Raw genomic sequence first — 17,809 nt, 5'->3', positions numbered from 1 at the left:
GTTTCACAACAGGATTCTGCCTCATGGTTTAAGGAGTACCCTGGTGTCCTGATTTAGCCTGATGGGGGGCCCTTGATCTTACCTGCCCTGGCCTCAACCAAAGACCTTGCAGAAGAGCTCCAAATTTTGACAGCTCCGTCAGGGTCCTCAGCTGTCCCAGGAGCTCATTGGTTGGTGCCAGGACTGAAAAGTCCCTGGCCCTGGTCAAGGCCTGGAGAACTTTCCTCGGCCAGGGATCTCAGCAGAGATCAGTTCCCTTGGAGAAAATGACTGAACTCTATGGCACTATACCCTGCCGAAGCCCTGTCCGACCCCAAACTCCACCCTCCCAGGCTGTATCCCAGATATCCAGAAATTTCCCAATCCAGACCTGGCAACCCTGGCAACTTAAGAAGAGCCCTGCTGGATCATATCATTGGTGCATCTTATCCAGTGCATCGTGTCACATACTAGCCAACTAGGTGCTCTGGGGGGCTAGAGAAATGGGGCATTGAGGACAAGGGTTCTCCCTGATGCTACCTCCTAGCAGTTGCCCTCAGAAGATTGCTGACCCTTGTACATGGAGACTCTCTTCAGTCACTGTGGCTCAAGATAGACCTATCCTCCATGAGTCTGTCAAACCCTACTCTTTAATGCAGGGGTAGTCAACCTGTGGTCCTCCAGATGTCCATGGACTACAATTCTCATGAGCCCCTGGACATCTGGAGGACCACAGGTTGACTACCCCTGACTACCCCTGCTTTAATGGGTCAACAAGTAGAGAAGAATTAAATTTTGTCTGATCTGGGCCTATGGCCCTTCAACTTCACTGGGTACCCCTCAGTTCTAGTATTATGGAGAAGGGAGAAAAAAACTCTATCCACTTTCTCCACTCCATGTCTCCCTTTAGCTGCCTTTTCCCCTAACCTAAGGGAGGATTTGGTATTTTCCTAGAGTAGTCAAAGTAGTTCTCACCCCGTACCCCCAAACTCTCCACACTAAATGGTTTAGCTATAAGTGGTGCAATTATTCAGTCTATGTAGCTCTTAAAATGACAAGAATGATGGACAAATGAGAGATTCATGGTATGTTTTTGTTGGTCATAATGGAACATATATTTCTAGCTGTAATCCCCCAGTGCATTGTAAAGGACTGTCCCAGCCAAATTTCAGGCAGTCCCATTAACAGAAGGTCCCAGATCCAAGCCCTGAGATTTCTGGTTCAAAGATCTTGGACAGCAGCTTGTGGAAGACATTTCTCTCTGCCTGAGATCCTGAAGAGCTCCTGCTAGGTCAGCTAAGACTGTTAGGAAATGGGTTGATGTGATATATGACATCTCCTTAGGGGCATCTTTGGAATTCTCCCTGGTACATGAAGTTCCTGCTGTTCGTTCTCTCTGCTGATGCCGAGTCAATCTCTTCCCTTGCTGCCCCAGGCTTTCTTGTCGCTGGTTGTCTAGGAAAAGCGAATGTAGTAACTACTCAAAATTTGAATAAAATTGTCACCAGTAGTGAAGAGCAATGTGTATGATTTTGTGTAGGGCTCCCCTTCGTTTTTGAGCCTGGGGGCACCTTTCAAATTCTTGACACAAAGTGATGGGTGCAAAGACAAAATGGCTGCCAAGGGGGGTGGAGCCACATGCAAAGGAAGTCCATGTGCAGAGGGCAAGGGGAGATTTAAAATACGTATCTATATATATTGGAAAGAGTAGTGAGAGAATAAAACTAATATTGTGGTGGTAGCTGCCAATGAAACATTTAAATTTATACAGCCAATGGCCGATCAGAAATTATGCTGGTCAGGTGCCTCTCCTGACCACACCCACCTTGCAAAAACACTTAATGGGCACAAGGAAAGGTGTTGACAGGATCTGTGGCACTCATGGGCACCATTCTGGGACCCTCTGATGAGTGACTATTAAGGTCCCGACTACAGACGTCTAGGTACAAAGGACTTACTCATCTTTTGAAACTGGCCTAACTGCAACCTTTGTTGCTTTGTTGCTCCAAAGATGTATCTTACATTTTTTCCCCCAGGTGTATGATAGACAGCGGTTTAGGAGGTAAGAAGGAGTGAAGTAGCGGGGAAGTTGTAATTGCTAAAGTTCTGCCTGGCTTGGAGTGTTGAGAGGCCAGAGATATCTGCCTCAAAACTGAACCAGTGTGGAACCATTTTGCCAATAAAGAAACTAAATGCAACGGAGTGTGTGCAAAGCAGGAAAGAAGGGAAAGAAAGGGGCAGAGTTTTGTGAGAACAGGGTCCTTCTGTGACCTAGGAACACATTGGCGGGGGGGGGGTATAGCAGGCAGGAGACTAACAAATATAGTCCCTGGAGTGGTGCTGACATCAATTGATAGCGATGTTGTGTGAGGATGTTTGACTGAGATTTGTGGGGCCCATGGCCAAATCACCACTCTGCCATGAAGCTCACCTACCAGTTTGACTCCCCAAGCCTCGCAAGGTTGTGAGGATAACATGGGGAAGGCAAAAACATGGTCCATTCCGCACATCTGCCAATGTTGCTGGATGTCTGCGGCAGCCCGAATCACTACAATTTGTAGTGGAATTTTGATATTTCGCACAGTGCAAATTGTAGTGCAATATTCATGCACCTATAGCGCTTTTTTGGAAATGCACCTGTTTCCAGTTTTGCAGGAATTGCAAACAAAGTGCACTAAATTTGTGGCACTTCTGCCTGCCTCAACCTGTCAATCAAAATGGAGAACCAATCAAACGGATTGCCCTTGTGGCTCCAAAATGCCCCTTTCCCTTTAATTTTTTTTAAAATCCGAAAACACACATGGCAATGAATATGTGTTAATTCATTGTTTATTTGATTCACCTGGCACTGTGTATTTTGTTGTAATCCCCCCCAATGGCTTTTTACACAAGGCTAAACCAGGAGGGAGGTATTCATTGGAGATGGAAAAAATCCTGCTGAGAGAGCTTTCACAGTTCCTCCATCCTCACTAATTAATACAGCCTGCTGGCGGACATGTGTGTAATCATTGACATGCGTCTCCAAGAAAAAAAAAAACATACAATGCATGTTAGTGCAGGCAGGGCAACATTCGGGCATACAGCAAGGGACTCTGTGACGTTATGATGCTCACTTTGAAAGTTTAAAGTTTAAAACCTTCTGTCAAATGAACAGCGTGCTCGCTTGTTCGTTGCTTTTTAAGGTTTGTAGAGAAAAAAAAAGGCATTCCTGTCTCCCGGAAGCTTGGGGGTGGGAGCGGAGGAGGGACCTTCTTCCTAAGGCTATTTTGAGAATGCACATGTCTTTTGCTGATGTGTTGCAGGTTGTTCTCAGGAGTCAAGCGCTTATTTAAGGGGGAATCCACTTTTTACGATTCCCCCTGAAGCACTATAAAAAAGTGAATGGTGCTGGAGTGTTGTGGTTCCGACTTCATGCGGAATGTTAAAAATGTAGCGTTTACAAACTGTAAAACTTCAGCTAAAGTTAAGGTGTGCGGAATGGGCCCATGTTTTGCCAGGTCTGTGGTTGAAGCTGGGGGCAGTGAGGAAGATCGATGCCCCCCCCCTTGGTGTTACAGCAATTATTTGATCTTGAACTTTCCCTTCCCTCCAGAGGTAGGGGGTGGGGGGAGTTGGAGGTATTTTGCCATGTATCTGTTACTGTGTTTTTGTGGTCCGTTTTAACGGGGTTTTATTGGGATTTTTATCAGACGTTGTATAATAATAATAATAATAATAATAATAATAATAATAATAATAATAATAATAATAAACTGTGTACAACTCCTTGGAAGAAGGGTGAGATACTTTGTATGAAAGGTGGCTTGGTGCAGTGGTTATTAGCAGTATTCTAATCTGGGTTTGATTCCCCACTCCTCCCCATGCAGTCAGCTGAGTGACCTTTCACTTGTCCCAGTTCTCTTAGAGCTCTGTCAGCCTCACCTGCCTCACAGGGTGACTGTTGTGGGGAGATGAAGGAAATTATAAATTGCTTTTAGACTCCTTTAGGTAGTAAAAAGCAGGTTCCATAACACTAGCTCTTCTTCTTGAGAGCCAGGTTCGTATAGTGGTTAAGAGCAGAGGACTCTATTCAGGTTTGATTCCCCACTTCTCCACATGCTGGCAAGTGGATGACCTTGGGCCAGTCACAGTTCTCTCAGAGCTCTCTCAGCATCACCTACCTCACAGGGTGTTTGTTGTTCGGAGAGGAAGACTATTGTAAGCCACTTTGAGATTTGAGTGGCAAAAAGCAGGGTACAAAATATCCATTCTTCTTCTTGAGAGCCAGCTTTGTGCAGTTGTTAAGAACAGCAGCCTCTAATCTGGAGAACTGGGTGCCCTTGGGTCAGTCACAGTTCCCTGAGAGCTCTCTCAACCCCACCAGCCTCACAGAGTGTCTGTTGTGCATAGAGGAAGGGAAGATGATTGCAAGCTGCTTTGAGACTCCAACACTACTTCTTCTTTAATTACTTAATGATTTATTAAACAAACAAACAAACCATCCTGCTGAGACTATCATAACCTTATTAAAAGTTTGGTGGTTTCATCTGCAGTTTTTGCTTTGTGCAATGGCTCTTAGCCCCTGTGTGCAGGAATTTCAGCAGCTACCCTAGAGAAAAATCTTGTGCTTAGAAGACAGGATGAGTACCTAAACCAGCGCCTAGTGGCTGATTTACAGAGGTTAAAAAGGGCCCCTGTGCGGAGAATCACAAAGGGGGAGTCCAAAAAGTGCATCCTGTACTTCCCCTCCATTCAAGATAAGGAAAATCTGGCCTCAGCATCCGCACTCCCAAAGGGATGACTGAGGGAGATGCCACTTCAGTGAAATTGGCAGGCTGACCAACATAGTTCTGCTGAAAGGTGGGTGGAGAACAAAATCCACCTTATTAGCCAGAGACAGCATCCTGTGGGATGCCGTATGACACAGAAAAAGAAAAATACACATACACACAATTCAGCGCTGTGGGTGAGAACGTTAGGAATCCCTTTGCTCTCCCTTTGGGATTCTGAGTCATTGCTTTGAGGCTGAGACTGGCTTATGACCAAACTGTAGGAGTGAAGAACTCTGCCTCCCCTACCCCCCCCCCCCCCAAGATATCTGGAAACAAAGATACATTTTCTCCAGTCCTGGCATGGTAATGCATGTCTGTCTTCCGGGTCTGCATTGTAATTGCTCTGTGCAGCTCAGAAGAATATGATTTTCACACCGTTTTTGCTATATTCCCACAAGAGTTCCTTATTGGTCTGTGTTGCTTTAAGGCTTGTCCATCCCCCTCCTATCCCGTGGCCACGATGTCCTGTCACATACCCTGAAATACACCAGAGTGCTTGTCAGGCTTACTGTTTGCAGATGTATGATAAGCCAAGGGAGTGAGCCATAAGATCCGCTCCAGGAAGATCGCCTGGCCCTTCATCCAGCACCTGAGTGTGGACTTTGCATTCTGAAACAGGTGAGCAATGCTGGGGTGGTTAGCATCTCTGAAACACCCTTTTGTCACAAACTGCTGTTAAACTGAGCTCCAACAACCGTAGAAATAAGTTAGCTATTTTTAATGCCACCACTTAATACATAATGGCACATGTATTTGGGGAAGTGTCCCTGTGATGGTTGCATGTTCAAATGGCACCTGTTCCGGTTTCCAGAAAGCATTAGCCCTTCTGGCATGCCAGATTTTGCTAAGATGTTCATAGTGGAAAACAACTTGCCCGCATAGTGTATGGTTAAGAGCAATGGCCTGGAATCTGAAGAACCGAGTTTGATTCCTTGCTCTTTCATATGCAACCAGCTGGGTGAACTTGGGTTAGTCACAGTAATGTTATAGCTGTTCTCACAGAGCAGTTGTGGGGAGAGGAAGGGAACACAATTGTAAGCCCCCTTGAGACACCTCTGGGTCGTGAAAAGTAGGGTATAAAAACGCAGCTCTTCTTTTTCTTCTTGCTTTACATGCCGCTGTGTGTTAAAATATTGTGTGTGAAGACTCTTGCATCAAGTACTAATAACAGCAAGACATTGCAGCAATGGGAACATCTAATAACAGCTAACTATTTCAGGAGAATTGAAAAATGTTTCTATGAGTACAATGAAGTGCATTGTCAGCCACTCCTGATTCTAGTACCAAGAAACTTTAAGATCTGTAACCAGAACAATGAATGAAATTCCCTTTGAATCTGGTTTTGTGCAACTTATTTTACTCATGAGATCTAGTTATTTCAAGGAACTTAGAATCTGTTTGGAAAGGACTGATGGAATTCCCTTGGAACTGTTTATGTTCGGACTAACTTTACGAACCTCCCCTCATCCTTTTCTTTGTTCTCATTTCTTCTCTGTTAGCTGTTTGATTGTCAACTACTTGAAGTAAGCAAAAATCTTTGGTATTATAAACTCCTAGGATCACTGTTCGTCTAAATAAGTGGTATTTCCTTTTTTTCTTACAGGAAAAATGTCAGCAGCAGTTCCATGCATGAAAATAGACCCACAGCATCTAAAGATTCAGACACATACAGTGGAGAAATTACTAGAACCCCTGATAATTCAGGTATATTACATTAGAAGAGCCATTTTACGGAAGTATAAAAGGGAATGCAGAGGATTTGACTTTAGGATGGTTGGCGTGGTCCTTTTTGTGCGTCCAGAAAATGGATATGTCTATTTTGCCCTCGACTTTTCTGGTCTTGGCTCTAGCAAGATGTTCTGCCTAAAGAGCTCAGGGCCCTGCATGGCCTTAACCGGTTCTACAGTACCTGCAAGACACATCTGTTCCACCAGGCCTGGGATTGAGGTGAAACAGAACAACAAAAAGAGCTGTCCTTGCTGCTGAAATAGAGGGAAGACCTGCCTCCCCCCAAAAGATCTGGAATCCCCCCCCCCCACTGGTTCTGCTGAATTTAAAGTATAGGGAGGTTTTAATATGCATTGTTGTTGTTGTTAGGTGCGAAGTCGTGTCCGACCCATCGCGACCCCATGGACAATGATCCTCCAGGCCTTCCTGTCCTCTACCATTCCCCGGAGTCCATTTAAGTTTTCACCTACTGCTTCAGTGACTCCATCCAGCCACCTCATTCTCTGTCGTCCCCTTCTTCTTTTGCCCTCGATCGCTCCCAGCATTAGGCTCTTCTCCAGGGAGTCCTTCCTTCTCATGAGGTGGCCCGGTTTTTAAATAACCCATGCTGTTACTTGCCCTTGAACTCTTAGGATGGGCGGGATACAAAAATAAATTTTATGCTGTTGTTGCTATTGTTATATGTGGAAAATATTGGTTGAAAATGTTTATCCACATTTTATTATATTTGGTCATGTGCCTGGTAGAAACTAGGAATGAATTCATATAGCTGCAGTCAGCATACATGGTCAAAACACGTACTGGCTTTTTTGTTTGCTGAGTTACACACGGCACTGTTCTCCCATGGAATGCACTGACTAGGGGATCGAACAGAGGTCACCAACCTTTTGGAACCTGCAGCCACCTTCAGAAAGCTGAGGTAGAGCCAGCTACAAAATGGCTCCACCCACTTTTTAAAAACACCTTGCAGTGCCAGAAAATGGGCACCCCTTTGGGGTCCTGTGGCATAGAAGATGACTATACTTAGTGAGGTGGAAGACACTGAAACTGGAAACCAATTTGGTCTCCCTTGGAAAGTTTCCTTCTTCAAGCAAAGTTGCTCCCATCAGCTACCTCCTGGAGGCTGGCAACCCTGTTCTCAGCTCTAATGAGTCCTGGCCCTGTGTCTCTTTCCGGAACTGTTTATGTTCGGACTAACTTTACGAACCTCCCTGTAGTTTACTGTCATTGGGGGACATCCTACAGCAGATATTTACAAGCCAGTGCAAAACTCAGGGCCATTTCGCACGGGGATCTTTGTTGCAAATTGGTCACTGAATGAAAAATCGCCATTTAAAATAGTGGAATTCGTCGTTTTGCATACCTGGCTTTGTAGTGGAATCAGTTGCGTTTTTTAGCGTTTCCCACAAGCTTCCGGTCTCGGCAGAAATCGCTAGAAAGGAAGCGCTATTGCCAAGCTCGTCCCGCCCCTGGCCGTCAAGCAGCCAATGGGCAGTCGTTAGCATGCTCCCAAACAGCCCCTTTCCCTTTAAGAAAGGTTTTTTAAAAAAAAAACACACCCATTGTAACGAATCTGAGTAGATTCGTTGCAATGGAGAGACCCATCCAGCTGCCTGGGGTGTTTGAGCTGTCGTTTGTTTGATCGTTAACACGCTGGCTGGCTCCGTTTGATTGTTTGATCGTTAACACGCTGGCTCCGAGTGAAAAAAAAAAAATCCCCCCCCTCTCACGGCCCGATTTTCGGCTGAATGGAATGTGTGAAACTGAAGGTCACTTAGTGACTGAAGGGGAGGGACTGAAGCCGGGGAAGCCTCTGTTTGAGCTGTCATTTGATTGTGGCCATGCTGCCTCCGAGTGGAAAAAAAAAATCCCCCCCCCCCACGGGCGCGATTTTCAGCCGAAACAGTGTGAAAAATAAAGGGAAAATACATCAGCAAACGGGCTTCTGCGGGCTTCTTGTGCTTAGTGACTAAACTGCTCTGAGGAGGGACTGCAGCCTGGGAAGCCTCACTGGCTAAACGGAGGCTCGCCGGTGAGTTGATCTCCACTCGCTCGGGGGAAAAAAAATGGCGATCGCTTCGCCGGAAGTTTGGAGGACAGGCTCAGGAGGAGGGACTATGAAGAACCCACAACAATGGTAACGCACAGGTCTTTATCGCTATTGTTGCAGATTGGTTGCAGGAGTGTATCGCTATCCGGAGGGTGAATCCACTTTTCTGGATTCCCCTGAAAGCGCCACAACGAAGCGCTTTTTGCTGATTGGTTTCAGGATTGTTGCAGATTGTCTACGACGTCGTGGGTTATGGCAAATTAGTAGCGTTTCCAATTAGCAACCATTGTGCTATTTTGAAGCCGTGCGAAATGGCCCTCAGTATGTATCAGTGCATTACAAAACCCTCATGTTTATTGAAGAACAATACAGGACTTTGTATGAGATGTACAAAGGGAGTTTTGAGCCTGCCTAATGCTAGGGTTGCCAACTCTGGACTGGGAAATCCCAGGAATTTTAAAAGTGGAGCCTGGGAAGGCCGGGTTTGAGAAGGGGTACAATGCCATAGAGCACGGGTAGTCAACCTGTGATCCTCCAGATGTTCATGAACTACAATTCCCATGAGCCCCTGCCAGCGTTTGTAGTTCATGAACATCTGGAGGACCACAGGTTGACTGCCCCTGCCATAGAGTCTACCTGAAGAAGTCTCAAAGCAGCTTACATTCACTTTCCCTTTCCTCTCCCCACAACAGACTCCCTGTGAGGTGGGTGAGGCTGAGAGAGCCCTGATATCACTGCTTGGTCAGAACAGCTTGATCAGTGCTGTGGCGAGCCCAAGGTCACCCAGCTGGATTCATGTGGGGAAGCGTGGAATCAAACCCGGCTCTCCAGATTAGAAGTTGGCATTACTAACCATTACACCAAGCTGATAATTGAGAGGGCTGCTTGGACCAGCTCCTGGTATTCTTGGAGGAATCTTTAGCCCTTGACACATATCAATTGGGTTTCCAACCTGGCCATGGGGTAGAGACTGCACTGGTCATCCTGATGGATGATCTCTGGTGCCAATTGGATTGGGATGGTTTGGCTATCCTTGTGCGTTTAGATCAGTCGGATGATATCATTTGATATGGCTGACCATGGGTTGTCAGCCCACTGCGTTACCGGGGTGGGGATTAAGGGGACGGCTTTGCAATGGCTGATCTCTTTCCTCCATAACCTGACACAGAGGGTGGCGGTGGGAGAAGAGGTGTCAGGTCCTTTTATGCTGCCGTAGGGAGCTATACTCTCCACCATGCTTTTCAACATCTGTTTGTGCCCTCTGGAACAGTTAGTCTGGGGTTCGGGGCTGGGCTGTCCAGTTTGTAGACAACACCCAGCTCTATCTCCTGATGGATGGATTGCCAGATTATCCCCTGGAAACATTTCCCAGGTGTTTGGAAGCAGTGTCTGGATGGCTCAGGCAGAGTCACCTGAAACTCAGCCCCTCCAAGACAGAGGTCCTATGGCTGGGTAGAAGGGGACAGGATCAGGAAACATGCCTGTGACAATGGCCAGGAATTTGGGGTGATCCCTCTAGCGTTTTCTTGGCAGACTCAATACGGGGTGGTTTGCCAGTGCCTTCCCCAGTCATTACCGTTTACCCCCCAGCAAGCTGGGTACTCATTTTACTGACCTCGGAAGGATGGAAGGCTGAGTCAACCTTGAGCCGGCTGCTGGGATTGAACTCCCAGCCTCATGGGCAGAGCTTCAGACTGCATGTCTGCTGCCTTACCACTCTGTGCCACAAGAGGCTGTACGGTTTGGGAGTAGTGATTGATAAATACAAGTATAAAATAAATAAATGTGGTGATTTTTCCCCCAATGTTTTTTTTAGTAATGTTGTTCTACTTTGTGTGTTACTTTCACTTCAATTTTATGTTGCTTTAAAACTAGACTGTACATTGCTTTGACTTGAGAGTATATGAATCTAGTAAATAAAATCTTTTCCCACAAAGTATACACACTTCAGTGGGTACCATTCAGTTAATAGTGGATGTTGATTACAATGAAGCTTATCATAGTTTTTCTCCCCCTCTCTTGATAAAACCATCAGTCTCTTGACTGGCATTGGAGGCCTCCAGCATTTCTCTTAATTAGATTGGGTTATTTAAATAAACAACAGCTTTGTGATGTCCCCAGGTATTGTTCAGCTAATCTTTCATTTCACAGTGAAGCTTCCACTGTGTTATTAGGCACTGTTATTCGACCAAAGGGCAGACAGCCTTGCAGCGCTGTGGAATTTATTATTGTCACATAGAATGGACTTAAAATTACAGTTTAATCTCTTTGGTAATTGATAAACTGTTCAGTTCTGCCACTTTCCAAGTTATAGATGAATTTATTCATCAGTCTTAAGTTTTACAAATTCCTCCGTGCTCCATTAAAAACCTGATTATTTCATGGACCTAAAACTTTCCCCAGGCACATAACCCTGTCTGTTTGCTTGAAGGCTTCCTCTGCAATGTGCTTCACTTATCCAGGTCCATTTATTCCAACTGATAACTTTCTAAGTAGCATCTATTTGCAGAGATTTTTTCCCCCAATGGATGACACGGTTCTCCTTGCCTGTATCCCTCATTTAGGGGGTTAATCCTTTGTATACAGGTAGAAAAAGATATGGGCTGAACCCCTGGGGATTGAGACTTTGACTCTGTGACAGCCACAATGAACTATCTTTTTGCTACTCCACCATATTTGTTTTAAACCTATATCTTGACGAAATGTTTGCAAGCTCTATTCATCTAAACTTATTGTGACTGATTTTAAAAGTGAGCAAATCAGGTACACATTTTCTCTCTCCATTTTTTTGGGGAGTCGTTTTCTGTGCGTTGAATAGCAGGTGGGCTTGGTGATGTTCTCCTTTTCCAGTCCTGGGGATTCCAGTCCTGGCATGATGCTGTCTTTCCCCCTGAAAATGCATCCTTAACAGTAAGGAAACAGCAAAAGCGATGGCTGCCGAACAGGGAAATATATTTGCTCTCCTGTCTTTCCACCTTGAATGATAAGAGCAGCCGTAAGAGGAAGGAATGCAGACCTTTATATATACTTTTTATGGGCCGATCTCCTTTGCCAAAACCAGATGAATGGATCTGCTTCAAGCTCTGGGTCATCAGGACTATACATGCTTAAGGATGCTGCATGAGAGAATTCTTTCATCTCCAAGGCAGGGAGATGACTGTGTCAACAGTCAGGAAGAGGGAGATATCAAGTGCTTGGTCCCAGAGGCCCACACACTCATGGGTCTGCTCGCCAATGAATCTGGGTCTGCAGATGATGACTCGATGGTTCTGGCTGGTACACTTGCATTCAGAATTCTCCTGATTTGCTGACTTTTATTCATTTCCCCTGAGTAAGGTTGGTTATGCACCGGGCTTTTAAACTACACTTGGTTCTGTGTTTTTTGGCTTTTTCTAAAACCCCAAAGTCTGCACTTCACTGTTCAGCTGCATTTTGTCTCTCCCCAGCTGCATTTTGTCTCTCTTTCCTGATTTTCAGGCTCAACCACAGTAAGTCCACTCTCCTCCCCCCCTCATTATATCTGAGAGCAAATTTTCTCTGTTTTTTTTCTGAGAAATGCATGTCCCTTGCAGTCTTCTGTGTGCAGGTGCAGTTCCTCTATCGGATTTTTTCACTCCCCCCCCTCCCCCGCCCGGGTATGCCTCTACCACTGACATTGTGCTGCAGTCTTTGCTCATTGGTCAGTTTCAGGCAGGGGAGAAAAATGTCCTGCCTTATTCATAGAGGCTTAATGTGCAGGAATGGGCTGTGGAAGCCTTTTATGGTTTTAGAGGTAAATACCGTCCCATTAAGCCTCTAAATCAGCCTTTTTGAGAAATCTCTGAAATAATCTTCAGGTTTTGAGAAACTCTGGAAATGACACCAGAAGATTACATCTCCCATCCCCTTGGGAATCACATGCCACCAGAAGTAACATCACCCAGACACTCCCCCTGGATGTGACATCATGCTCTGCCCTCCCCATGCCAGAAACAGCCCAGTGGCTTACTCTCCAGGTCTAGGGCAGATATCCACTACTCTGTCACTCCTAATGCAGTTAAGTTCAAATGAGAGTACTTCTCACTGAACTCCAGTTGCTATTATTTGCAATGAGCTTTGGCCAGCAAGGATTTTAATAACTGGGGTCCCGCCCCTTTCCACCCCCCCCAGGCCCATCATTGGCCATTTTTGGAGGGGTCAACATATCCACATATGGTCATATCATGATAATTTTTTTTTATAATTTTATTATTTATTATTATATAAAGCATTTACAGAAAAGTTGAGAAAAAAAAAGCGACCAGCTGATATGGTTTGCCATCTCTTTTAACATACATATTCAGTTCCCATCACATATTATTCCTAATCTAGAAATTTTTACCATTTTTCTTAGCCAAGTGATTGTTAATACATATGAGAATATGATCTGTTATAAGAATATATTCTGTTATTATCTTAAATGGTATAAGGTCAGTCCTCTTCATAAATTGGCCCTGACCTAAGAGTTACTGCTGCCGTCTTGTTAATACCTATGAAGTATAGTTTGTCATCCTTTTTTAGCATACATATTGACATACATATTCAATTCCCATCACATATTGATCCTGATCTAGGAGTTATTACCATCTTTCTTAGCAGAGTAGTTGTTGATACATATGAGAGTATAATCTATTATAAGGATATATTCTATTATTGTCTTAGATGATATAAAGTCAGTTCCCTTCATATATTGGTCCTGTCCTAAAAGTTACTGCTGCTGTCTTTCCCACCGGAAGCCAGGAGAATACTCCAACTCATCCTTCAGGTGGTCGCAGAAAATGAAATTGTGTTTTTTTCCATAGTAGAGTGTTTCTGATTGTCCTTCTGTCAGGGCCAAAGAAGTCTCTTACTTGATTCTTGCTTGCAGTTGCCTTTGAGTAGGCTCTGTATACTTTATCAATCTGGATCTCTTCCTCTGGTCGTGCAGGAATATCTCCTGATAACTTCCTGGTTGCTGTCACTTTTGAATAGACTCTTTTTATTTTGCTGATCCAAATCACTTCCTGCTCTGAATAGACTTCCAGGTTTTCGGTGCTTTCCTTCCTTGAATCTGTTTTCCCAGGTTCTTCAAAGGTACTTTGGGTTTTTACATCCCTAGCTCTCTCCCCATCCTGTTGATTAACTTCCAAACATTGAATTTTCGTTTGATTTATTATTGGCTGAGCTATATCAGCTGCTCTCTCCAGACCGTCGGCTCCATCCAAAAGCTTCCCCTTAATCCCACGGATTTCCTTTTCCAGCTTATTGACTGCTTTCAGTATCTTTGAGTTCCCTTCGCATAACAAATGGAAAAGCTGTGCCTTAGTTAATTTCTCCATAGTTCCAGGCAGTCACAAATTATAAACAGAAAGTCTCGTGTGTTCTCACGGGAGCACGGGCGATCCCAAATTATCAGTTTGTCGATCTCCGTATCAAGTCAGCTACCCCCACTGAACTTTTTCCAACAAAACTTCAAAGCTATCTCTTTGTTTGGTTAGTGGGTATAATTAGCTGGGAGTCTCTCACTCGGCGAAAGAGGGAATTCACTTGTAAATTGGTTGAGGGGGGGGGAGAGCTTGTGGGAAAAGAAAGGGAAAAGCCAGAAAGCTTTCAATCCTTACTGTTGCAGACTTCAGCTTCTGTCAACGCTCCTGTCAATCTGGTAAAAGATGGTCTGGGAAGAATGTAAGGTCAGCTGGTCGTTTCAAGCTTGTAAAGTTGTTTGCGACAAGGGTACCATCGTGACCTTGAGCACAGGCCGCTGTTGATCCGGGGAGCTCGGTCCCCCTACCTCCCCACGGATCTGTAGGACCCTCAGGATGCCGTTCCCGGTTCCTGGGGCGACCGGTGAGCAGATTTGCGTATCTGCTCAGGTCAGCCAGGTGCAGAAGCTCCTGACCCTCTGCATGGCTTAAGAGCTGAACAGAAGTCCAGCTTTTATGGCGCCATCTTCAGTTGACTCCTCATGATAATTTTTTTAAACATTTAAGAATCGGAGAACCTGTCCTGAAACCCCTGTCAAGAAAGCCTGCTCTAAATGTTTATTTTTTAAATTGTGTCTTAATATGTAAACTGCAACTGGGTTACGCATTTTAAATTCTTGCTTTGAGCTTGAGACAGAGTTGGAGTCTGGATTGTATTGAACTGAACCATCTTGGTCTTCTATATGAATATATATTTTTTAAAAATGTATAATTACATTTACATCCCGCCACTCCCACATAGTGGCTCATGGCAGGTAACAATAATCCTCATAAAACCCCAACAATCATAGAAGGCCCATTAAAAACCCATTAAACCCCACCCTTTATGGCAACATAACCCCGCCCTTCCCTGCTCAGACGACAAGAATAGCCTCCAAGAGAGCACACCTTGGTGGCCGAGGACCTGGCTAGCACAGGGAAGAGGGGCTCAGGTCTTACTTGCCCTGGCCTCAACCAAAATCCATATTATGAAAACTGTGGAAACCTTCAGGCATTCATCTTAATTCATTTATTTAAAACATCTTAAAAATGAAATGGACAGTTGTGGGAATGAATAGATTGGGAGACAGCTATCAGTCATCCCATTCAATTAACAAGCTGAAAGGGAAGAGCTTCAAATAGTATTAAATGCAAAACAGGAAATACAGAAATTATGCATCTTGTGTCCAACTGCAAAAGTTTGCAAGAAATAATACTGCAATCACTTCTTAGCAAGCAATAAAGAATAGCAAAAGTGCTGATTTCCCCCCTCTACAAGTCATTTTAATGCCTGAATGCCTCTTTAGAGCTTCAGGGTTCATTTACCATATAGAAGGAAACATCATAAACATTGCTTTTATGGTACAGTCTAGACTTTGTAAGGTCCTGAGTGGGTCAGCTTGATTGCAATCTTACTCAAGTCTCTATTTCTTTCTTTTTAAAAAGATGTTAATAATGCCATTAAAACCTGATCCAAAACTACGGAGTCCTCTTGGACATATGAACATTTTTTTATATCTATATATCAGGAACAGGAAAAAGAGACAACAGAAAGAAAGCTGCACAGTCATATTATATGTCCATAAATTTTAAGCCGAAGTCCCAGCTGTCATAAAATTCTTCTGGTGGTCTGTTTACTGGGTTGGTTAGCTTCACCATTGTGGCAAACTATGTGGTCTCCAGCCATAAATCCAAGCTGGGAGATTCTTGGGCCCATTCCGCACCAGGATCAATGTTGCAAATTGGTTTCAGAATGAAAAAACACCATTTTATATAGTGGAATTCGTTGTTATGCATACCTGCCTTTGTAGTGGAATCCAGTTGCGTTTCTATCGTTTCCCACAGGTTTCCGGTCTTGGCAAAAATCGCTATCCAGGAAGCGATATTTGCCAAGCTTTGTCCCGCCCCTGGCCGTCAATCAAACAAGCAGCCAATGGGCGGCCGTTATCATGCTCCCGAAAAGCCCCTTTCCCTTCAAGGCAGGTTTAAAAAAAAAACACACACGTTGCAACGAATCTGCATTGATTCGTTGCAACAGAGAGACCCATCTAGCTAGCAGGTGGTGTTTGAGCTGCCGTTTCATCGTTGCCACACTCCCCCGAGTGAACCCCCCCCTCGTGCACGGGCGCGATTTTCGGCTGAAAATAAAGGGAACCAGCAAACGGGGCTGTGTGGTGCTTGGTGACTTAAAACAGAGGGACTGCAGCTGGGGAAGCCTAGCTGGGTGAATGAAGGCTCGCCGGTTTGTTGCTCCCCGCTCACTCCAAGAAAAAAAAATGGCGATCGCTTCGCCGGAAGATCAGAGGAGAGGGCCAGGGGGAGGGACTTTGCTGAAACCGCAACAATGGTAACGCACAGAACTTTTCTGCTAGCGTTGCAGATTGGTTGCAAGAGTGTAGTGCTTTCCAGAGGGTGAATCCACTTTTTGGGATTTCCCTGGAAGCGCTACAATGAAGTGCTTTTTGCGGATTGGTTTCAGGAGTGTGGCAGATTGTCTACGACGTTGTGCATAACTGCATTTTAGTAGCGATTACAATTTGCCACACTCCTGCTACAATGAATCTGTGCGGAATGGCACGTTGTTTCCATCTTGATTCAATCAAGAGTCTGGCTGCGGCAGCTGGCTAGAAGGGAAATTCTCTAGCATGCACTGGTCGATTAGTGAGAAAAATATTTAACAACATAGATTTTGAATCTAATGGAAATATAATTTCTAAAATGTTCTGCATTACAGCATGTATGTTTATCCAGAACACGGATATATTTATAGGACCACCGGATGTATGAGCAAGTTTTGAGGGCAAAGTCACAGAATTTAGAATATTCTGTCACCTTCTGCAAATATGGGCAAGAATAATCAGACATTTCCATGGAGAACCCTTTTGGTGGAACATACTTTGGCTATGCTCTGGTCCAAACAACCTGGAACTACCGCTCCAAAGTATGGGGTACATTGGGAGCTCATGTTGTCTTACAGGACATTAGTGGTACTTTTGTACTATCCTGCCTTTATAATATATTAAATGAAGGTTTCCTTTTAAAGATTCAGCATGTCTTTCCTTTGCTCTGAGTTAGATTCAGGTGGCTAGCCATGTTGGTCTGAAGTAGCAGGACAAAGTGTGAATCCAATGGCACCTTTAAGACAAGGTGTACCTGCACACTTCTTCAGATAATGAAATGGAAATCACTAGAGTACATCTATAAGGAGAGAGCAAATTAGTAACCAGCATCATGAAGATATCCAGCACACATGCAGTAGAATGAACCTTTCCAGTTTAAAAACACAGTAGAGGGAATAAAAATGTCAAGATTAATGGTTAATTGCAGATGCATTCCCAAAAGCCTGACAACCTTATGCACTCAGCTTATTATTCTGGCAAGGCCCTTAAATCAGGCTAAACATCTTCATTATATTGCATGTTTGTTGGATATTTTCATGATGTTGTTTACGAATCTACTGCTAATTTACTCGTGATTTCTATTTCATTGTCTGAAGAATAGATTCAAATGGGTAGCCGTGTTGGTCTGAAGTAGCACAATAAAATCAGAGTCCAATAGCACCTTTAAGACCAATAAAGACTCTGATTTTATTGTCTGAAGAAGTGTGCATGCACATGAAAGCTCACACCTTGGATAAAACTTTGTTCAAGGTGTCGCTGGAGTCACACATTGCTTTTCTATGACTGTTTTAACAGTGAATAAGGAACAGTGGGCAAGCCTACCCCTCCCTTGGCAGAGTTGACCTTTCACCTTGGACTGTTGGGGTGACACACTCATAGTAC

General features: G+C 44.4%; 1 protein-coding gene across 2 annotated transcripts in view; it reads left to right on the top strand.

Moving 5' to 3' along the window:
- Window positions 1-5,286: 5,286 nt before the first annotated feature.
- The window catches only part of CTNNA3 (catenin alpha 3), a 1,001,628-nt gene continuing 989,105 nt past the window's right edge, over window positions 5,287-17,809 (top strand). For both annotated transcript variants that reach the window (XM_077350757.1, XM_077350756.1), the window contains exons 1-2: window positions 5,287-5,408; window positions 6,394-6,494. In XM_077350757.1, coding sequence (XP_077206872.1) covers window positions 6,399-6,494 — 96 coding nt within the window. In that variant the 5' untranslated portion in view covers window positions 5,287-5,408; window positions 6,394-6,398. The remainder of the gene's footprint in view (window positions 5,409-6,393; window positions 6,495-17,809) is intronic.

The sequence above is a fragment of the Paroedura picta genome, chromosome 8, assembly GCF_049243985.1.
Source record: "Paroedura picta isolate Pp20150507F chromosome 8, Ppicta_v3.0, whole genome shotgun sequence".
NCBI classification, from domain to species: domain Eukaryota; kingdom Metazoa; phylum Chordata; class Lepidosauria; order Squamata; family Gekkonidae; genus Paroedura; species Paroedura picta.
This window is presented reverse-complemented; position numbering and strand designations above follow the sequence as displayed.